Here is a 21007-nt window from a genome sequence, read left to right on the forward strand (position 1 = left end):
TGTCACGGTTGTCTGCCTTTCTCTTCTCCCTGGGTGTCCATTCTGTCCTTTTTATAACTCAGAAGTATCTAGATTTAGAGCCCACCCTATTCAGACATGAGCTAGTTAACATAACAAAGAAACCTTATTTCCCAAGAGAATCATATTTACAGATATAGGATTTCAACAGATATCTCAAGGGTCACAATTCAATCCATAACACCTTCTGTAACTCCAGCTTTGACTCTAAGGCAGATGGAATACCAGAAATACTCTGCAGATACAGACAGCAAAACCTCTCAGAGAAGCCCTCTCTGCAGTCAAGGGACAGGGAAAATGGGCCTTGCCTTGCAGACAGAGTGTAAGAAGAATCTCCATTTTCTTTTTTATTTCGTATTTTTCTGTTTCGGACCTGCTTCAAGGGTGGTCCCAGTTGCAAAGCTGCACTTCCACAGAAGTGACAGCAGGTGACAGGCACTTACTTAAAATCCTGAGAGAAAAAACATCTCCCTGGCCAGAGGAATTGGAAAAAGGAGCTCTCATGATACAAAGAGTGTTGGGGGAACCACACTATTCTTTTCCTCTCTTTTTAATGGCTGCTTCGCCTGAAACCAGCTCCAGTGACACAGAACTATACAACAGGAACAGGGACAAAAACTCTGAGAGAACCCCTCTCCTGCACTGGCTTTCTAGACAGGAGACTGGGAAAAGGGGTCCCCAGGGCCAGAGAGTAGAGGGGAAATCCCAGTAAAAGAAAGCTGGAAAAAGGGTTCCCTAATTCTTTGCGTGAACTATAAAACAAAGCCGAGGCTCTCACCCAAGACGTGCATATACGGAACAGAACCAAAACAACATAAACCAAAAAACAAAACAAAAACCAGACCCATTGCTGTCAGGTCGATTCAGACTCATAGCGGCCCTATAGGTCAGGGTAGAACTGCCCCACAGGGTTTCCAAGGAACAGCTGGTGGATTCGAACTGCTAACCTTTTGCTTAGCAGCCAAGCTCTTAACCACTGCACCACCAGGGCTCCAGCAAAGGCTTTTAAAAACTAAACTATGATATAAATCACCACCCGAATATCAGACTAAACCCCTGAGTGGCATGTGCATGGACCAGACCCAACAGCACTGCAGAAGTCTGAAAACTGAATTGATGCTGGAACTATAAAACGAACTTGCAGATTTAACACACCGAGTTGAATGCCCGCTGAAACAAAAATTCAATATCTTCCAGAGGCTTTTAATAGGACCCAAAGTCTCATAAACCCAGAGTCTTATTAAAAAAAAAAAAAATCTAAACTGCCTGGGATGTAATTAAAAATTACTCAACATATTGTTATGGATTGAATTGTATCCCCTATAAAAATATGTTGAAGTCCTTTACCCCCTACCTGTGACTGTGAACTTGTTTGGAAAGAAGAGTTTTCTTTTGTTATCAGGTAAATTAAAGGAGGTCATACCAAAGTAGGGTGGTTCCTAAACCTAATTCCTTCAGAGTGCTGCCTTATAAAAAGGGAAAACAAGCACAAAAACAGAGTCACACAGAGGTGGAAGATACCATGTAATCTGTCTACAAGTAAGAAACTCTAATAAATGTCTGGGGATATTAACAAGGCAAGATCTTCCCCAAAGCATTGCCCTGCCAATGCCCTGAATTCAGACTTCCAGCCTCCAGATCCCTGGTGGCACAATGGTTAAATCCTTGGCTGCTAAGTGAAAGGTTGGCGGCTCAAACTCACCCAGTGGCTCCATGGGAGAAAGAGCCGGAAATCTATTCCTGTAAGGGTTCCAAAAAAAAAAAATCCTTTGCCATCTACACAATTCTGACTCATAGTGACCCTACAGCACAGAAGCACAGAGTAGAACGGCCCCATAGGGTTTCCAAGGAGTAGCTGGTGGATTTGAACCAATGACCTTTTGGTTAGCAGCCAAGGTCTTAGCCACTGTGCCATCGAAGTTCTACTTTGTCACATGAGGTCACTACAAGTTCAAAATTGACTTGACAGCACTTAATAACAATAAGCTTCCAGAATTGTTAGAAAATAAATTTCTGTTCTTTAAAGCCATCCACCGTGTGATATTTTGTAATGGCAGCCCTAAGACACTAAGACAGAGTTTGGTACCAGAGGGTGGTAGTGCTGCCCTAACAAACACTAAAAAATGTGGAAGTAGCTTTGGAATTGGATAATGAGTAATCAGTAGAGGCTGGAAGAGTATGAGGCACTTGACATTAAAAGCCTAGATTGTCTTGAAGTGACGGACGGTAGAATTAGGATATTAAAAGTCATTCTGGTGAGGACTCAGAAAGTGATTCTGGTGAGAGCTATAGGGGAAGCTTCTATTATCATGAACAGAATATTGCTAGGAATGTGGATAGTAATGTGCTTCTGGTGAAGCCTTAAAAGTAAATAGGGAACATGTTACTGGACACTGGAGGAAAGGGGATCTGTATTATAAAGAGGCAAAAAACTTGGATGAATTATGTTTGAATGCTTTGTGGAAAGTAGAATTTGTCAGTGATGAACTTGGATATTTGACTGAGGAGATTTGTAAGTAAGATCCTGAAGGGGTATCATAGTTTCTCTTTCCTGCTTATAGTATAAAATGTGGGAGGAAAGAGAGAAATTGAGGAATGAACTGTTAAGTGAAAAGAAACCAGAACTTAAAGATTTGGAAAACTCTGTTGCAAAGATGAAGAAAGCATGCTCTGGAGAGGACACTAAGCCTGTGGCTGAACAACCATTTGCTAAAGAGATAAGGTGTGTGACCTAGTAATCCAATCAATCATGGCACCAGAAACGCTCCCAGTTTAGACTAAAGGGGAGAGACACAGCACAAAATTAAAGAAAGCTGTCTGCCTCCTGGAATTCCACAGGCAGGAAACAGGCTGATGGAGCTGCTTGACTGCAAACATCTATTGTTCTTCAAGAAAAGGAAAGGATGATCCTGGGAATAGTTCAGAGACCAGCAGAACTGCTAGTACAAGCCCAAAGGTGGTACTGCTGTTCCCTCAGTTTCAGAGGGTGGGGCTGCCATCTAGGTTTCAGAGGGTGAGGTCATTATCCAGATGTGCCTTGAGATCAAATGAAATTTGCCCTGCTGGGTTCAGACTTCCTTGAGACCTGTGACCTCTTCTTTTCCTTCTATTTCTCCCTTTTAAATGTGAATGTCTACCTCATGCCTGTTCCACAGCATACTTTGGAAGCAGATAACTTACATTTTAGGTTCCACAGGCCCAAAGATGGTAAGGAATTTTGCCCAGGATGAACCATACCCAGATTCTCATCCATACCTGATTTAGATGATTCCGAACATTAGATTTTGGACTTGATTTTGGAGTTGATGCTGGAATAGGTTAAGACTTTTGGCAATGCTGGGATGAGATAAATATATGTTGCACATAGGCAGGACATGGATTTTGGGGAACCAGAGGGCAGACTGTTATGGACTGAACTGTATCCTTCCAAAAGATATGTTGAAGTTATAAGCCCTGCACCTCTGAATTTGACCTTGTTTGGAAATAGGATTTTTCTTTTGCTATTAGTTAAGTTAAACAAGGTCATACTGGAGTAGACCCAGACCCAGAGTAGGCCCTAAACCCAATGCCTTCTGAATGGTGTCTTATAAAAGGGGAGACTTCTAGGGAATATACTATATAAGGATCTGCCTACAACCTAAGGAATGCCAGTAAATTCCGGGGGTTACTGACAAAGAAGGATCTCCCTCCTGGAACCAACAGAGAGAGAAAGAGCATAGCCCTGTGACACCTTGAATTAGGATTTTTAGCTTACTGAACTGTTATAAAATAGATTTTTGTTCTTTAAAACCATCCAATTTGTGGTATTTTGTTTCAGCAGCCCTAAGAAGCTAAGATACGTATAAAGAACAAAAAAATTTACATTTGTCTAGAGAATGTCAATCAACACATGCTGACTATAAAATGATTTGGACAAAGGCTTCAAAGTAACTATTAGAATGATCTTCCATGAGGCAAAGATAGACACTTTAGAAATATAAAGAAAAGGTCCTTAGCGGAAAAACAGAAACTATATTTTTGAAAAAAGGAAATTTCAGACCCGAAAAATACAATGTTGAGAATATAAAATTCACTGGATGAGCTTAACAGCAAAATGGCAGAGAAAAATCAGTGAACTGAAAAATAGACTAATATATATTATAAAGTCTGAAGAATACAGAGAAAGGAAGATTAAAAAAAAAAAAAGAACAAAGCCTCAGGAAACTGTGGGACAACATCAATGGAGAAAAGATAGGCTTTTAACAGATGGTGTTGGAACAATTAGATGTTCATATGCAAAAACATGAGCCACGACTTACACCTCACACCTTACACAAAAACTAACACAAAATGAACCATAACCATAATTGTAAAATGTAAAACTATAAAATTTTTAGAAGTATACATAGGAGTAAAAATCATGTGACTTTGGCTTAAGAAAAGTGTTAAACTTGACACTTAAGCGTGACTCTTTAAAAATCGTAAATTGGACTTCATTAAAATTTAAATTTTTCTTCTGTGAAAAACAGTTTGGGAAATGAAAAGTTAAGCCAGAGACTGGCAGAAAATATCTGCAAATCATATAGCTGACAAAGAATTTGTTTTCAGAACATATAAAGAATTCTCAAAACTCAACAAGAAGAAAACAAAAAACTCAGTTTTTAAAATGAGCAAAATATCTTAACAGAAATATATACAGATGCCAAGTAAGCATATGGTTCACTGTCATTACTCACTATAGAAATGCAAATTAAAACCATAATGAGATACCACTACATCCTATTAAAACATCTAAAAAAAATTTTTTTTAATTAATAAACTGACAATAACAAGTACTAGAAAGGATGGGGAGCGATTAGAACTTTCATACACTGTTGGGTGGAAGTACAAAATGGTACAGCCACTCTGGGCAACAGTTTGGTAGTTTCTTACAACGTTAAACATACATGTGCCCTATGAACCAGCAGTCTTACACCTAGGTATTTTTAAAAAATGAAAACTTGCGTTCACACAAATACCTTTATGCAAAGATTTGTAGCAACATTATTCATAATTGCACAACATGGAAAGAACTCAAATGTCCTTTAGCAGGTGAACAGATAAACAAGATGTGGCATTTCCATACAGCAGAATACTACTCAGCACTAAAAAGGAAAGGGCTGCTGATACACACAACAGCACGGATAAATCTCAAATGTGTTAAGCTGAGTGAACTAAGTCAGACTCAAAGATTTTATCTGTATGATTCCATTTAAATGACATCTAGAAAAGGCAAGCTATAGGGATGGATAGCACATCAGTGCTTGCCAGCAGTTACGGGTGAAATGAGGGTTTGTCTACAAAGGGGCAGCATGAGGGAATTTTTTAGAATAATGGAACTGTTCTGTATCCTGCTTGTGGTGGTGCTGAAACAACTGTGCATTTGTCAAACTCTGAAGTCCAACGTAGTTTTTTTTCATGCAACATACTGTTTTTTGTTTTTGTTTTTGTTTTTAATGCAAGCAAGGAGAAAAAATAATCATTCTTCTTAGTCATTAATAGCTTTTAAAGCAAACTTTTTTGTCTTAATGGCAAGAAATGCACAAGAGGTTACATGAAAAGAAAAACCCGAGAGGAAAGAAAGAAAAGGAAAGCAGAGAGAAAGAAGCCCTACACAGTAGAAGCAACCACAGCCATTGTGAAACGAGAGAAAAGAGCCAGGCATAAAATGAACCAGCTCTGCATTCCTGGAAGGACAGAGAGCCTCAGCACACATGTTTACAGTCTGAGAAGAAATAATGATGGCCATACTGGAAGCACGCTGATCATTTCAATCTAGCAGTCTATGAAGATGAAGAATTGTGAAAGGGCAAGCCGAGCCCTGCTTACCTTAATGGCCCTATGGAACATGTCAGGAAATGCCATAGTAAAGGGCTTATCAAGCAGTGGAATTCTACTTTCAGGAAGCAGAGTAGCAACATGTAATTAAGCCAAGAGCTGTTGCCTGTACAACAGTGTATGTACAAGCAGGAGAAGAGTGTTAGCATTATTTTGGGAGCTGAAACATGATACAGGTCCCAAATATTCTCCGAAGAAAAAATCAGAGAGCTGACCTCATCTTTTACATATGGCTAATTGAAATCTAAATTTATTATGTTGCCAATGGTTTATTTTTCAATGTCCAGACAAACTCATCATATAATCTTCCCCCCATCCCTACCCTCAAGAATAAAATAATGAGCCCCTGTCTTTCTTGGTTGAGGAGCGAGAACATAATTTTTATATAAAACAATGCTTGGATTCCAATGTTGTATTTCAAATGAACTATCTAAAAAAATTCTTTACCTGTACGATAAATGGGCTCTTGCACTGCTAGTTCAAAATTTACTTTTTTGGAATTTAGAAACACATCAATTCCCTCTTCTTCAGTAACAAAGGTCATTCGTTTTCCCACAACAAAGACTGTAAATATTGGTCCGTACTGAAATAAAACACATAAACACAGATCATATTAGTAAGCATTTCTGATAAATAAATTACTGTGATATGGGTTATGTTTATTCTCCTCAAGAATCCCAATGATGGAAGAGGTTCAATATGGCACCTTAGATACACGCACTGTAATTACCCCCTGACAACAAAAACTCGAGAAACTAAATAAAACAGACACAAAGAATGACCTCAGGTCCCAGAGCATCAAACGGAGAGTTGAAGAAACAGATTGAACACCAACTGGAAGGAGAAGAAGAACGAGGTCACCAGGAAAAGAGATTTGCAGATGGACCACACGCTCCCTGTTGGCATGGAGCAGCATGGCCATTTTGAGATGGGATCGAACAACCCTAAGTGAGGGACCCAGGAAACAAGCGCAAAGAGAGCATAGCTAGCGATAGAGATTCTGTGAAAAAAAACTCAGAAAGAAAAGCCATGGTGGGCAGGACATGGCCAAAGATGGGGCAACCCTGGGGCGGGGGGGATGGGTGCGGAGCACAGGAGTGGTATAGCTTTGAAACCAGGGAACCATGGGGAAGTGCTTCTAGAGCAAGCAAAACAGATCGAGTCATTGGAGCCTTAGAGGAGAAAGTGTAGACAGGAACTGCACATTTACTGGGAAGTAAAGGGAAAGAACAGAGTTCTAGCCTTTCTAGTGTGTGTGACAGAGGGAGCTAGGAATTACCACAGGAACTACTTGTTGGTGGAGGCACCTGGCTATTTACATAGGACCCACCCAGCAAAAAGTCAACACACAGAGTAACAACTAGAGCCACTCCCCCAAATCTAGCCCTGTGGAAGCAGTCACCCCACCCGTCATCTGCGTTAGGGTGTGTCCTGAGGAACAGACAGACAGAATCAAGGTGTGCAAGCCTGGCCATACCCCACCATCCCCTCCCTGAGGCACAGGAGTCCTGCATGGACCTGTGCAAGCCTGGCCACACCCACCACTTCCTCCCTGAGGCACAGGTGGCTCTCACTTATATGCCCAAGGCACAGGGGTCCTGCGGGGACATGCGAAAGCCTGGTCTAGCCCACCACCCCCTCCCAGAGGTGCAGGCTGCTCATACTTGCTTGTGCAAGCCTGGCCATACCCAGCATCTCTGCCCACTTGCACACCCAAGCCTGGTTCTGCCCACCACACCCTCCTGGAGGCACAGGCTGCCTGTACTTGCTCAAGCAAGCCGAGGCCTGCTCGCCACCCCTTCCCTGAGATACAAGAGACCCTAGCCGATGTAGTCAAGCTCATCCATGCCCACTACCCCTCCCCAAGGTGGCCTGTTCTGAATGGCACAAACCTGGCCATGCATACCACCCCTCCCTGACATACAGGAGGCTCTAGCTGATGGATGCAAACCTGGCCAAGCCAGCCCATCAACTTTCTCTGAGGCCCAGGAGGCCAGCTTTGAAGGGCACAAGCCTAGCCATGCCCACCACCCCTCCCTGAGGCACAGGAGCACTGCACAGGCATGGTACAAGCCCAGCCACACCCACCACCCCTGAGACACAGGTGGCTAGCTCTCAAGTACACAAGTCTAACCATGCTGTGATGGTTAAGATTGTGTGTTAACTTGGCTGGGCCATGATTCTCGGTGTTTTGGCAGTCGTATGATGTTGTAGTCACTTCCCTGTTGAGATGTGATATGTGATCACCCTCATGATGGAATCTGCTATGAGTACCCAACCCACTGAAGGAGTTTCCTTGGGTGTGTGGCCTGCGGCAAGTGTGGATGGACATTCTGGCAGGACTCGGGGACTTTTGCTCATTCTGGATCCTACAGCTGGCTCCTATTTGTCGGACCTCTGGTTCTTGGGACTTGAGCTAGCAACTTGCCTGCGGTCTTGCCTACTGATCTTGGGATTCGTTGATCTTTGCAGCCTGTGAGCAGGAGCCCTGCTCTCCGACCTGCCGATCTTGGGTTCACCAGCCCTTACACAGCTACATGAATCAGGAGAAGCCTCTTTCCTGACCCACGGACTTGGGATGTTTTAGCCTCTACAACCATGTGAGCCATTTCCTTGACATAAATCTCTCTCTCTATATATATTTACACACTTTACTGGTTTTGCTTCTCTAGGGAACCCAGCCTAAGATACATGCCCATCACCCCTCCCAGAAGCACAGGCAGCCCATGCTAGTGCCCCACAAACCCAGCCACATCCATCACCCCTCCTTGAGGAGCAAACCATCTGTGCGAACCCAAGCCAGCCCCTTCTACCCACAGACCCCTACCAGAGGAGCAGGACTGCATGCCCTCCCCAGCTACACAGCCCCTGGCAGTGTGGGACTCCATGCCCTGTCCTATCAACCTCCACCCAGTTGAGTGGGACTCTGTTCCCTGCTGTGCTGACAACGACCCACCTCAACCTGGCTACGTGAAATTATGTGCCCTTACCAGCTGCCTATCTCTCAGCTGAGTGGACTCCACGACCTCCCCTACTGACCCATCCCTGGTGTATGAGCCTCCACGCTCTATCCTGCATGTCCCTCCCTGTGCCCCATCTTGTGCTTCAGGGGTCACATCGACTGCTCTTGGCAACTCAAAGGGAACTCATTATCTGTCAAGAGCTGTGAAAGGATTTTGACCAGCTGACACCTGGTATCTCACATCAGGGAAAAGGCTTGATTGTACACTAAAAAGCAATGCTCTAAAGAGAAATCATACATGCCTAACAACATAAGAGTACGGAATGTGTGTGACTCAACACACCCGCCAATGAGAAGAAAGCACACCTAGTCAGCCGACAGCCCCAAGCCCGTGTAGAGACCAGATATCAGGCAGCTCCATAGTCATACAAATACTATAAGACAATATCAATTAAAACAATACAAGGAAGATAAGCACCATAAAAAGAAAGGGAAGAAGCTAAGCTACAGATATACCAAAACAAAAAGCAAAACATAAATACGATAAAGAAATACATAAACAAATATAACAGAACCTTAATGCCTTGAAGACACCAATCACAAATCATATAAAGAAATGGGATACGACGGCTCAGGTAAATGTGCAAAATAAAGGGATGGAAATCATTGCCGAGGAGGAACTGATAGTAAAGCTACCTGACAAGGAATTGATATTTAGGTTCCTCCAAGAGATCAAGGAAAACAGGAAAAAAAAAAAAAAAACACTAGAAGAATTCAGGAAAATAACACAAGAACAAAATGACAAATTCAATAGAGAAATAGAAACCATACTACAACTCAATGGACATAGTACACTTGAATCAAGGGAAGAAAGAACCAGTGAATTAGAGGGAAAATTCCTTGATACTAATTTTTTTTGAGGAACAATCAGAAAAAAAGAATGAAGAAAGTCTAAGAGTTATGCTGTACACCAACAACAGGAACAATTTACGCATCATAGGAATTCCAGAAGAGGAGAAAAAAGATGTACAGAGAGAATTTTGAAAGATGTATTTACAGAAAACTTCCAAATATCATGAAAGACAAGAAGGTTTCCAGTCAAGGAGCTTAACAAACTCCATATAGGATAAAGCCAAAAAGAAATCCACCAAGGGATATCATAATCGAACTTTCCAAACCAAAGAGAAATAATTCTGACAGCAGATTGTAAAAAACAAAATATCACTGACAAACAGGCACCAGTGGGACTAAGCATTGATTTCTTATCAGAAACTGTCTTAGACTGGGTTCTCTAGAGAAACAAAACGAATGAAGCATATGTATATGCATGGAGCCAGAGAGAGATTTATATCAAGGAATTGGCTCACACGACTGTAGAGGCTGGAAAGTCCCAATCCATGGGTCAGGCATCAGCCTAAGGGCTTCTGACTCGTGCAGCTGGAGGGGCTGACAAACCGAAGCCGCTGGCTTAAGTCTCATGAACTGGAGATAACATGATGATGAGCCAAATGCAGGATCCAGAGCACAGCAAAAGCAAGTGAGCTTTTTCAGAAAGTCCATATATATCAGATGCAGGCCATGCCCCTAAGGAAACTCTCTTTCAACTGATTGGCTGCTCACAGCAGATCACATGGGGATGATTACATTATATCAGATCTCATAATGGAGGTGATTACATCATTACATAAACAGCAAATTACATCATAACTGCCAAGCCACCAAGAATCATGGACAGCCAAGTTGACACACAATCTTATCCATCACTGTCCAACCCCTGTCAACCTGGCACCTGTACACTACTCCTTAAACCATATATAATCTCTAAATAAAGACAATTATAGTCATACTTGCGTTTAACATGATACAACTAACAAAGGTGCAACCAAAAACATACGAGCCCTGTCTACATCTTATATTTTATGAGTGAAGAAAACAAAAATATTTGATGCACACATACAAGAGAGAAATACTCATAAAAATTACAGCCCTCATTTCTGTAACTGGTCATGTGGTCATAGCTGGTATTTAAAACAAAACAAAACAAAAAACATAGAACTACCTTATTCCACCACCTATTTTGTATTCCTTTTACCCTCAGCAAGCACCTCAGCTGGTCATGGCTCTTTGCCTGGTGGCGTGGCCCAAACCTTCATTCCTGAAGGGTCTAGGCCATTAGTAGTCGTGTTGGAATTGGATTGCTGTATTTTTCCATTGGCTTTAATCACAGTACATGGTAGTACTAAGAGATGCTTAAGGGATCTTCTGCATTCCAGACATATTCTTCTTCACCTCCATTATGTAATATCAATCCAATTTCTGCTTGACAATCAGGATCAATCACACCTGAGAATATGGTAACTCCTTTCTTTGTCTATTGATCCAGAGGCATAAGGAGCCCAGAGTTGCTGGGTAGCATTTTTAATTTCCAGTTCAATAAAATCAGTGATATGCCTCTAGGTGGGTGCATTCCTCACTTTGGAACTAAGACCTCTAGACCTGAAAAGCATAAGGTTGCAGGGACAGGGAGGAAAAATTTTCCAAGTGGGTCACTAGGAGTTATAGTGAGTAAGGCCACTCTCATCTCCACCGTTGATTCTTGGACCCATGAATCCTTGCTGTGGGAGAAACACCATACATTAGACACTGATTTAAAGCATACACGGCCTTCTGGAGAACACTGCCCCAAGCCTGCAAGGTATTGCCACCTAGTTGGCACTGTAATTGTGTCTATAGAAGGCCGTTCCATTGCTCTATCAAGCCAGCTACTTCAGAATGATGGGGAATATAGAAAGACCGGTGAATTCCGTGAGCACTGGCCCACTGCAGCACTTTGTTTGCTGTGAAGTGAGTCTCTTTATCCAAGGCAATGCTGTGTGGGATACCACGATGGTGGATAAGGCATTCTGTAAAACCACAGATGGCAGTTTTGGCAGAAGCACTGCTTCTTTTACTGCATGCAGGGAAAGCAGGTCCATATCCAGAGTAAGAGTCTATTTCAGTAAGAACAATACGTTGCCTTTTCCATAATGGAAGCAGTCCAATGTAATCGACCTGTCACCAGGTTCCTGGCTGATCACCTCAAGGTATGGTGTCATATCAGGGATTCACTGTTGGTCTCTGCTGCTGGCAGATTGGGCACTCAGCAGTGGCTGTAGCTAAGTCGGCCTTTGTGAGTGAAAGTCCATGTTGCTGAGCCCATATATAACCTCCATCTCTGCCACCATGGCCCCTTTGTTCATTAGCCCATTGGGCAATGACGAGAGTGGCTGGGGAAAGAGGATGAGTGGTTTCCACAGAACGCATCATCCTATCCACTTGAATCTTAAAATCCTCCTCTGCTGAGGTCACCCTTTGGTAAGCATTCACGTGAGACACAAATATCTTCACTTCTTTGGCCCATTCAGAGAGATTTATCCACATACCTCTTCCCCATACCTCCTTGTCTCCAATTTTCCAATCATGTTTCTTCCAAGTCCTTGACCATCCAGCCAAACCATTGGCCACAGCCCATGAATCATTATACAATTGCACATCTGGCCATTTCTCCATCCATGTAAAGTGAACCACAAGATGCACTGCTCAAAGTTCTGCCCACTGGAAAGATTACCCTTCACCACTGTCCTTCAAAGAGGTCCCAGAAAGGTTTGCAGTGCTGTGGCTATCCACTTTCAAGTGGTGCCTGCATATCGCACAACACCATCTGTAAACCAGGCATGAGTTTTCTCTTCTTCAGTCAACTGATCATAAAGAGCTGCCCATTAGGCCACAGGTGCCTCCATTATAGTTGTGGGAGGAGTCAGATGCAATAACTTATCCTTCACTTGAGAAGGAATATCTCAAAAAGCCCCATGCCACTGGACCCCTAGAAATTTCACTGAGGTGAAAGGCACCTGAGTTTTTGTCAGGTTAATTTCCCACACTCTCCCACGCAAGTGTTTTACCAATAATCCAGAATCACTGAAACTTCTTCTTTACTAGGTCCAATCAGCATAATGTCATCAATGTAATGGACCAGTGTGGTGTCTTGAGGAAGAGAAAGGTGATCAAGGTCCCTGTGTAAGAAATTATGACACAGGGCTAGAGAGTTGATATGCCCTTAAGGTAGCATCAAAACAAACAGAAAAACAAAAAAATCCATTGCTGTCAAGGCAATTCCAACTCATAACAAGCCTATAGGATAGAGTAGAATTGCCCCATAGGGTTTCCATGGAGTGGTTGGTGGATTCTAACTGCCGACCTTTTGGTTCTTAGAGGAGCTCTTAACCACTGCACCACTAGGGCTCCTGAGATAGGACAGCGAAGGTATATTGCTGGCCTTGCCAGGTGGGTGCAAGCTGCTTCTCGTGGGCCTTCAAAACAGGAATGGAGAAAAAGGCATTAGCCAGATTAACAGCTTCATACCAGGTACCAGAAGATACATTTGATCAAGCACTGAAACCACCAACAGCAGCTGCAGTTAGCGCCACCACCTCATTAGGTTTTTGATGATCCACTGTCATTCTCCAAGATCCATCTGTTTTCTGCACAGGCCAAATAGGTGAGTTGAATGGGGATGTGGTGGGAATCCCCACCCCTGGATCCTTCAAGTCCTTGATGGTGGCAGTATTCTCTGCAATTCCTCTGGGAATGTGGTATTGCTCTTGATTCACTATTTCCCTAGGTAGGGGCAGTGCTAATGACTTCCACTTGGCTTTTCCTACATAATAGCCATTACTTTAATTGTCAGGAATCCAACATGGGGGTTCTGCCAGTTGCTGAATATATTTTTTTTCCAATTATGCATTAGGAAACTGGGGAAATCAATACAGGGTGTGTTCCAGGATCCACTGGACCCACTCTCAGATAAACCTGAGCTAATACTCCCCTAATAACCTGACTTCCATATACTCCCACTTTGACTGATAGGCCACAGCGACATTTTTGGTCACCTAGAATTAGTGTGTCAGTTCAGAGCCAGTATCCAGTAATCCCTGAAAAATCTGATTATTTCCTTTTCTCCAATAAATAGTCACTCTCATAAAATGCTATAGATCCCTTTGGGGAAGGCTGGGAGAAAGATTAAGAGCGTAAGTTCTTGGCAGTGTAGTGGGGGCCTTCCTCAAAGGGACTCGGCCTCTCCTTCATTCAAGGGGTTGTGGGTCTTTAAAGTTGCTCAAGTCTAGGGACTGATTGAGCGGCTCTGACTCTCTATTCTGGTGATTTGAGTTAGACTGCCATTCACTTGACCTAGTATTCTTCCACTTGTACAGATATTTAGTAGATTACCTATCCATTTCCCTCCTAGGGACACCATAACTAAGTAGCCAACTCCATAACTTCATATGAGTCAGACTATTGTGATTACTGCTTTGAGTTCACTGTCCATTACGGTAACCACAGTCACCTTGTCTTTGTCGACTGAGTGCTGCCACTTAGCCCCATACACCACAGGGTCCGATCAGCCTCATTGTAGTTAGGTGTCTTAATTCAGTTAGGGCAGCTCCCACTACCAAATCTGACTTACATAAAATAGCAATTACTGCAGTTATCAAGGATGCTGGGGCTCCCTTCATAAATTTGTTCCTCACTATTGTGTGGGTCTGTGAGTCTAAAATGCTAAGTCCACTATAACACGCCAATGACTTCTGCATTGCAAATACCTTTTTAAACCAACATTCATGCGACTATACACATGGACCTCACCAGATGGAATACACAGGAATCAAATCATCTACATCTATGGCAAGAGATGGCAGAAAAGTTCAATATCATTAGTTAGAACAAGGCCAGGGGCTGATTGTGCAACAGACTGGAATTGACGGTATACCAATCGAGATGTTTTAACAAACAGATGTAGCCCTGGAAGTGCTCACTCATCTATGCCAAGAAAATTGGAAGACAGCTACCTGGCAAACTGACTAAAAGAGATCCATATTTATGCCTATTACCAAGAAAGGTGATACAACAAAATGCGGAAATTATTAAACGGTATCATTAATATCACATGCAAGCAAAATTTTGCTGAAGATCATTCAAAAGTGGCTGCAGCAGTATATTGACAGGGAACTGCCAGAAATTCAGGCCAGATTCAGGAGGAGATTCAGAACCAGGGATATCATTGCTGATGTCAGATGGATCTTGGCTGAAAGCAGGGAATATCAAAAAGATGTTACCTGTGTTTTATTGACTACACAAAGGCATTTGACTGTGTGGACCATAACAAATTACGGATAACATTGCGGAGAATGGGAATCCAAGAACACGTAAGCATGCTCGTGAGGAATCTGTACATGGGTTAAGAGGCAGTCGTTCAAACACAACAAGGGGATACTTGATAGTTTAAAGTCAGGAAAGATGTGTGTCGGGGTTGTATCTTTCACCGTACCTACTCAATCTGTATGCTGAAAAATAATCCAAGAATCTGTATTATATGAAGAAGATTGGGGCATCAGGATTGGCGGAAGACTCATTAACAAACTGTGTTACGCAAATGACACAACCTTGCTTGCTGAAAGTGAAGAGGACTTGAAGCACTTACTGATGAAGATCAAAGACCACAGCCTTCAGTATGGATTACACCCCAACATAAAGAAAACAAAAATCCTCATAACTGGGCCAATAAGCAACATCATGATAAATACAGAAAAGACTGAGATTGTCAAGGATTTCATTTTACTTGGATCTACAATCAACACCCATGAAAGCAGCAGTCAAGAAATCAAAATATGCATTGTACTGGGCAAATCTGCCATAAAACACCTCCTTAAAGTGTTAAAAAGCAAAGATGTCACCTTGAGGACTAAGGTGCACCTGACCCAAGCCGTGGTGTTTACAATCACCTCATATGTATGCGAAAGCTGGACAATGAATAAGGAAGACTGGCAAAGAATTGACACCTTTGAATTGCAGTGCTGGCGAAGAATATTGAATATCCCACGGACTGCCAAAAGAATGAATAAATCTGTCTTGGAAGAAGTATAACCAGAATGCTCCTTAGAAGCAAGGACGGCAAGACTGTGTCTCACATACTTTGGACATGTTGTCAGGAGGGATCAGTCCCTGGAGAAGGACATCATGCTTGGTAAAACAGAAAAAAAAAAAAATTTTTTTTTTTTTTTGAAACAGAGGTTCAGCGAAAACAAGGAAGACCCTTGACGAGATGGATTGACACAGCGGCTGGAACAATGGGGTCAAGCATAGCAACAATTGTGAGGATGGCACAGGATCAGGCAATGTTTCGTTCTGTTGTGCATACAGTCGCTATGAGTGGGAAGCAACTTGAAGGCCCCTAACAACAACAACATTTCCACGGTATGGTCGCAAGGCAGTTTAAACAATCACCTCATATGCATGCAAAACCTGGACAATGAATAAGAAAGACCAGCTGACACCTTTGAATTGCGGTGTTGGCGAAGAATATTGTTTAAAAATTGTTGAAAGACATTTGGTTTCTTTTCAGGTTTGGTATATTATAATGAAACCGCTATAAAAATCCATATGCAGGTTTTTTCATGAACATTAGTTTTCACTTCTTTGGGAAAAATGCCCAGGAGTGTTACTTGCTGAGTCATATAGTAATTGTATGTTTACTTGTTTAAGAAACTGCCAAAATGTTTTCCCAAGAGGCTGCACCACTTTACATTCCCACCAGCAATGTTGAGTGATCTTTCTTCTCTGCAACCTCACTAGCATTTGCTATAGTCACTACTTTTTTATTTTAGCCTATCTGATAGGTATGAGTGACATCTCATTGTGGTTTTAATTTTCATTTCCCTAATGGTTAATTTGTGCTGTTGTACGTAGGGTCACTAGGAGTCAGAACAGTGGTTAATGATGTTGAACACCTTTTCATGTGTTCATTTGCCATCTATATATTCTTTCTGGTGGAACGTCTGTTCATGTTATTTGCCCATTTTCTAATTGGACTGTTTTTCACTTTTGAGTTTTGAGAGTTCTTTATATATCTTAGGTACTAGTCCTTCCTCAGGTATGTGCCTTGAAAATATTTCTCCCAGTCTGTAGTTTGCCTTTTGGTCCTGTTAACAGGGTCTTGCATAGAGAAAAAGTTTTTAATTTTAATGAGGTCCAATGTATCATTTTTTACTTTTATGGATCATGCTTTTGATGTCAAGTCTAAGAACTACTGCTTAGCCCTAAATCATGAAGATATCCTCCTACAACTTTTTCTAAAGTTTTAGTTTTATGTTTTAAACTTAAGTCTATGATCTATTTTGAATTAATTTTTTATAAGGTGTGAAACATAGGTTGAGGGTTTTGTTTTGTTTTGTTTTGTTTTGCCTATAGTGTCCAATTGCCCCATCACCATGTGTTGAAAAGGCAATCTTCCTTTCACTGAATGTTCCTGCACTTTTGTCAAAAATTACTTGGGCATATTTGTGTGGATCCTTACCTGGGTTCCACATTCTGTTCCACTGACTTTTGTGTCTATCCCTCTGCCAAGACCATATAGTCTTGATTACTGTACCTATATAATGTTTTGAAATTGAGTAGTACGATTCCTCTTAATTAATTCTTCTTTTCCAGAATGAGTTTAGCTATTCTATCCAGTTCCTTTGCTTTTCCATGTCATTTAAAAATAATATTGTATGTATCTATAAAAAAAAAATCTTGCTGAGAATTTTAAAGGTTTGCATTAAACCTATATATCAATTTGAGTACTGATGACATCTTTACTATGTTGAGTTTTCCAATCCATGAACACTGTATGTCTCCCCATTTATTAAGATCTTTGATTTCTTTCATCAGCATTTTGTAGTTGTAGTTAAATTTATGCTGAAGTATTTATATTTTTGAATGATTGTAAGTGGTTGTATCTTTAATTTTAGTTTCCACAAGTTTATTACTAGTATGCAGCAATGCAATTGATTTTTTATGTTGGCATTGTATCCTGGGACCTTGCTGAACTCACAATCAGTTCTAAGAAGTTTTTTATTCCTTCAGGTATTTCACATAGACAGTATGTCACATATGTCATGTGCAAATAGGTGCAATCTTATTTCTTTATTTCTCATCAGTGTGTCTTTTATTTCCTTTCCTTGCTTTCTTGCAATGGTTAGAACTTCTAGCACTATGCTGAATACCAATGGTGACAGTAGACATACTTGCCTTGATCCCAGTCTTAGGGGGGAAGCATTTAATCTTTGACCTTTAAGTATGTTAATTATAAACTTTTTGTAAATGTTCTTTATCAAGTTGAGGAAGTTACTCTACTTTTCTGAGAGTTATCATGAATGGGTGTTGAATTCTTCCAATTTTTTTTGTATCAATTGATATGATCATGTGCCTTTTCTTCTTTATCCTAGTAATTTGCTGGATTACACTGATTTTGAAATATTGAACCAACCTTGTATCCCTGGAATAGGCCCACTTGGACTTGGAGTATATAATTCTTTTTATATGTTGCTGAATTCTATTTGCTGATATTTTGTTAAAGGCTTTTGTATCCATACTCATGAGGAATATTGATCTCTAGTTTTCTTCTTTTGTGCAATCTTTTTAGTGTGGTATCAAGGTAATACAAATTTTGTAAAATGGATTCCGAAGTGTTCTCTTCTACTTCCTGGAAGAGATTGTGTGGAACTCACATTAATTATTCTTTAAACATTTGGTATAATTCTCCAGTAAAGCCACCTGGGCCTGGAAATTTCTTTTTTTGAATTTTTAAATTATTAATTTAATTTCCTTAATAGTTACGGGGCTATTGAAATTATGTAGTTCATACTGAATGAGTTGTGGTAGTGTCACGGACTGAATCACGTACCCCCAGAAATATGTGTATCAACTTGGTTAGGTCATGATTCCTAGTATTGTGTGGTTGTCCTCCATTTTGTGGTTATAATTTTATGTTGAGAGGATTAGGATGGGATTGTAACACCAACCTTACCCAGGTTACTTCGCTGATCTAAGTTTCCCTGGGTTGTGGCCTGTACCACCTTTTATCTCTCAAGAGATAAAAGGAAAGGGAAGCAAGCAGAGAGTCGGGGACCTCATACCACCAAGAAAGCAGTGCCAGGAACAGAGCGTGTCGTTTGGACCTGGGGCCCCTGTACCTGAGAAGCTCCTCAGCCATGGGAAGACTGAGGACAAGGACCTTCCTCCAGAGCTGGCAGAGACAGAAAGCCTTCCCCTGGAGCTGATACCCTGAATTTGGACTTGTAACCTACTAGGCTATAAGAAAATAAATTTCTCTTTGTTAAAGCTATCCACTTGTGTATTTCTGTTATGACTAAGACAGGTAGTTTGTAATTTTTTTTTTTTTTTAGGAATTGGTCCATTTCATCTAAATTGTTAAATTTACATGTATTGAGTTTTTTGTAATATTCCCTTACCATTCTTTATACTTACCATACAATTTAGTCATTTCACTTCTAGGTATTTTCCAAGAGAAAGGGAAACATATGTCCACTCAAATATTTACACATGAATGTTCACAGCAGCTTTATTCATAATAGCCCCAAACTAAGCAATTCAAATGCTCACCAAGAGGTGAACAAAACGTGATAACCACAATGTGGTATACCCACACAGGAGAATGCCACACAGTAATAAAAAGTAATGAATGATCTATGCATGTAACGTGGATGAATGTCAAAATCATTATACTTATGCAAGAAACAAGACACAAAAGAGTAACATACAGTATGATTCCATTTATAAGACATTCTAGAAAATGCAAGCTAGTTAATTGTGACAAAAAGCCCATCAGTGGTTGCCTGGGGCCATGTGTAGAAGGAGAGATGAATTGCAAAGAAGCACAAAGAATCTTTTTGTGGGTAATGAAACTGTTCTGTATCTTGATTGTGGTGGTGGTTTCCTGGGTATAAAAATATGTTCAAAACTCATCAAATTGTACACCTTAAACAAATGCAGCTTATTGTTCATAAAATATGCATTGCATCAATAATATAAAAAATCTTCCTGCAAAGAAATAGTCTGGATTATTTCTATTTTCATTTTAGCTCTCTTCAATATTCTTCAAGTTTCTTAAAAAAAGTAGAATCTGATGGAAATCGATTTGGTGCTTCCTTAAAAAGCTGGAAATAGAACTACCATACCATCGAGCAATCCCACTCCTTAGAATATATCCTAGAGAAATAAGAGGCTTCACACAAACAGATATATGCATCCCCATATTCACTGCAGCACTGTTTACAACAGGAAAAAGATGGAAACAATCAAGATGCCCATTAATGGATGAATGGATAAAGAAATTATGGTATATTCACACAATGGAATACTATGCAATGATAAAGAACAACCATGAATCCATGAAACAATTCATACATGGAAGAATCCAGAAGGCATTACACTGAGTGAAATTAGTTGGCTGCAAAAGGACAAATAATATATGAGACCACTAAGTTGAAAAAAAAAGAAGAAAATATTCTTTGATGACTATGAGGGTGGGTGGGGAGGGAGAAGGGTATGCATTAATTAAGTAGTAAACAAGAAAAATTTTAGGTGAAGTCAAAGACAACACACAATACAGGAGAGGCCACCACAAGTGAACTAAACAAAAAGCAAAGAAGTTTTCTGAATACAACCAAGCACTTCGAAGGCCACAGTTGCAGGGACAGGAGTCTGGGGACCATGGTTTCAGGGGACATCTAGGTCAACTGGCATAACAAAATGTATTAAGAAAAATGCTCTGCATCCCACTTTGGTGAGTGGTGTCTGGGGTCTTAAACACTAGCAAGCGGCCGTCTAAGATGCACCTATTGGTCTCAACCCACCTGAAGCAAAGGAGAATGAAGAACACCAAAGACAAAATGTAAATATAAGCCTGAGAGAGAAAAGGCCACATAAACCAGAGACTACATCGGCCTGAGACCAGAAGAACGAGATGGTGCCCGGCTACCACCAACGACTACCCTCACAGGGAACACAACAGGGAATTCCTGATGGAACAGGAGATCAGTGGGATGCAGACCTCACATTCTCGCAAAAGGACCAGACTTAATGGTCTGACTGAGACTGGACGGACCCCAGAGCTCATGGCCACCAGACCCTCTGTTAGCCCAAGACTGAAACCATTCCCAAAGCCAATTCTTGAAACAGGGTTTGGACTGGACTATAAGATAGAAAATGATACTGATGAGGATTTCTTGGCTCAAGTAGACACATGAGACTATGTGGGCAGCTCCTGCAGGAATGTGCTGTCACATGAGGGAG

The 21007-nt window shown here is 41.1% G+C and overlaps 1 protein-coding gene across 6 annotated transcripts in view; it reads right to left on the reverse strand.

Annotated features, from left to right (window-relative positions):
• LOC100658257 (24-hydroxycholesterol 7-alpha-hydroxylase) overlaps nucleotides 1-21007 on the reverse strand; it is a 104656-nt gene that overhangs the window by 81581 nt on the left and 2068 nt on the right. For all 6 annotated transcript variants that reach the window (XR_010322281.1, XR_010322282.1, XM_023545222.2 and 3 more), the window contains exon 2: nucleotides 6322-6457. Coding sequence is in view for 4 of the 6 variants with exons in the window: in XM_023545222.2 (XP_023400990.1) it covers nucleotides 6322-6457 (136 nt within the window). In the remaining 2 variants the exon portion in view is untranslated. The remainder of the gene's footprint in view (nucleotides 1-6321; nucleotides 6458-21007) is intronic.

Source organism: Loxodonta africana, chromosome 1, assembly GCF_030014295.1.
Source record: "Loxodonta africana isolate mLoxAfr1 chromosome 1, mLoxAfr1.hap2, whole genome shotgun sequence".
Lineage (NCBI taxonomy): Eukaryota > Metazoa > Chordata > Mammalia > Proboscidea > Elephantidae > Loxodonta > Loxodonta africana.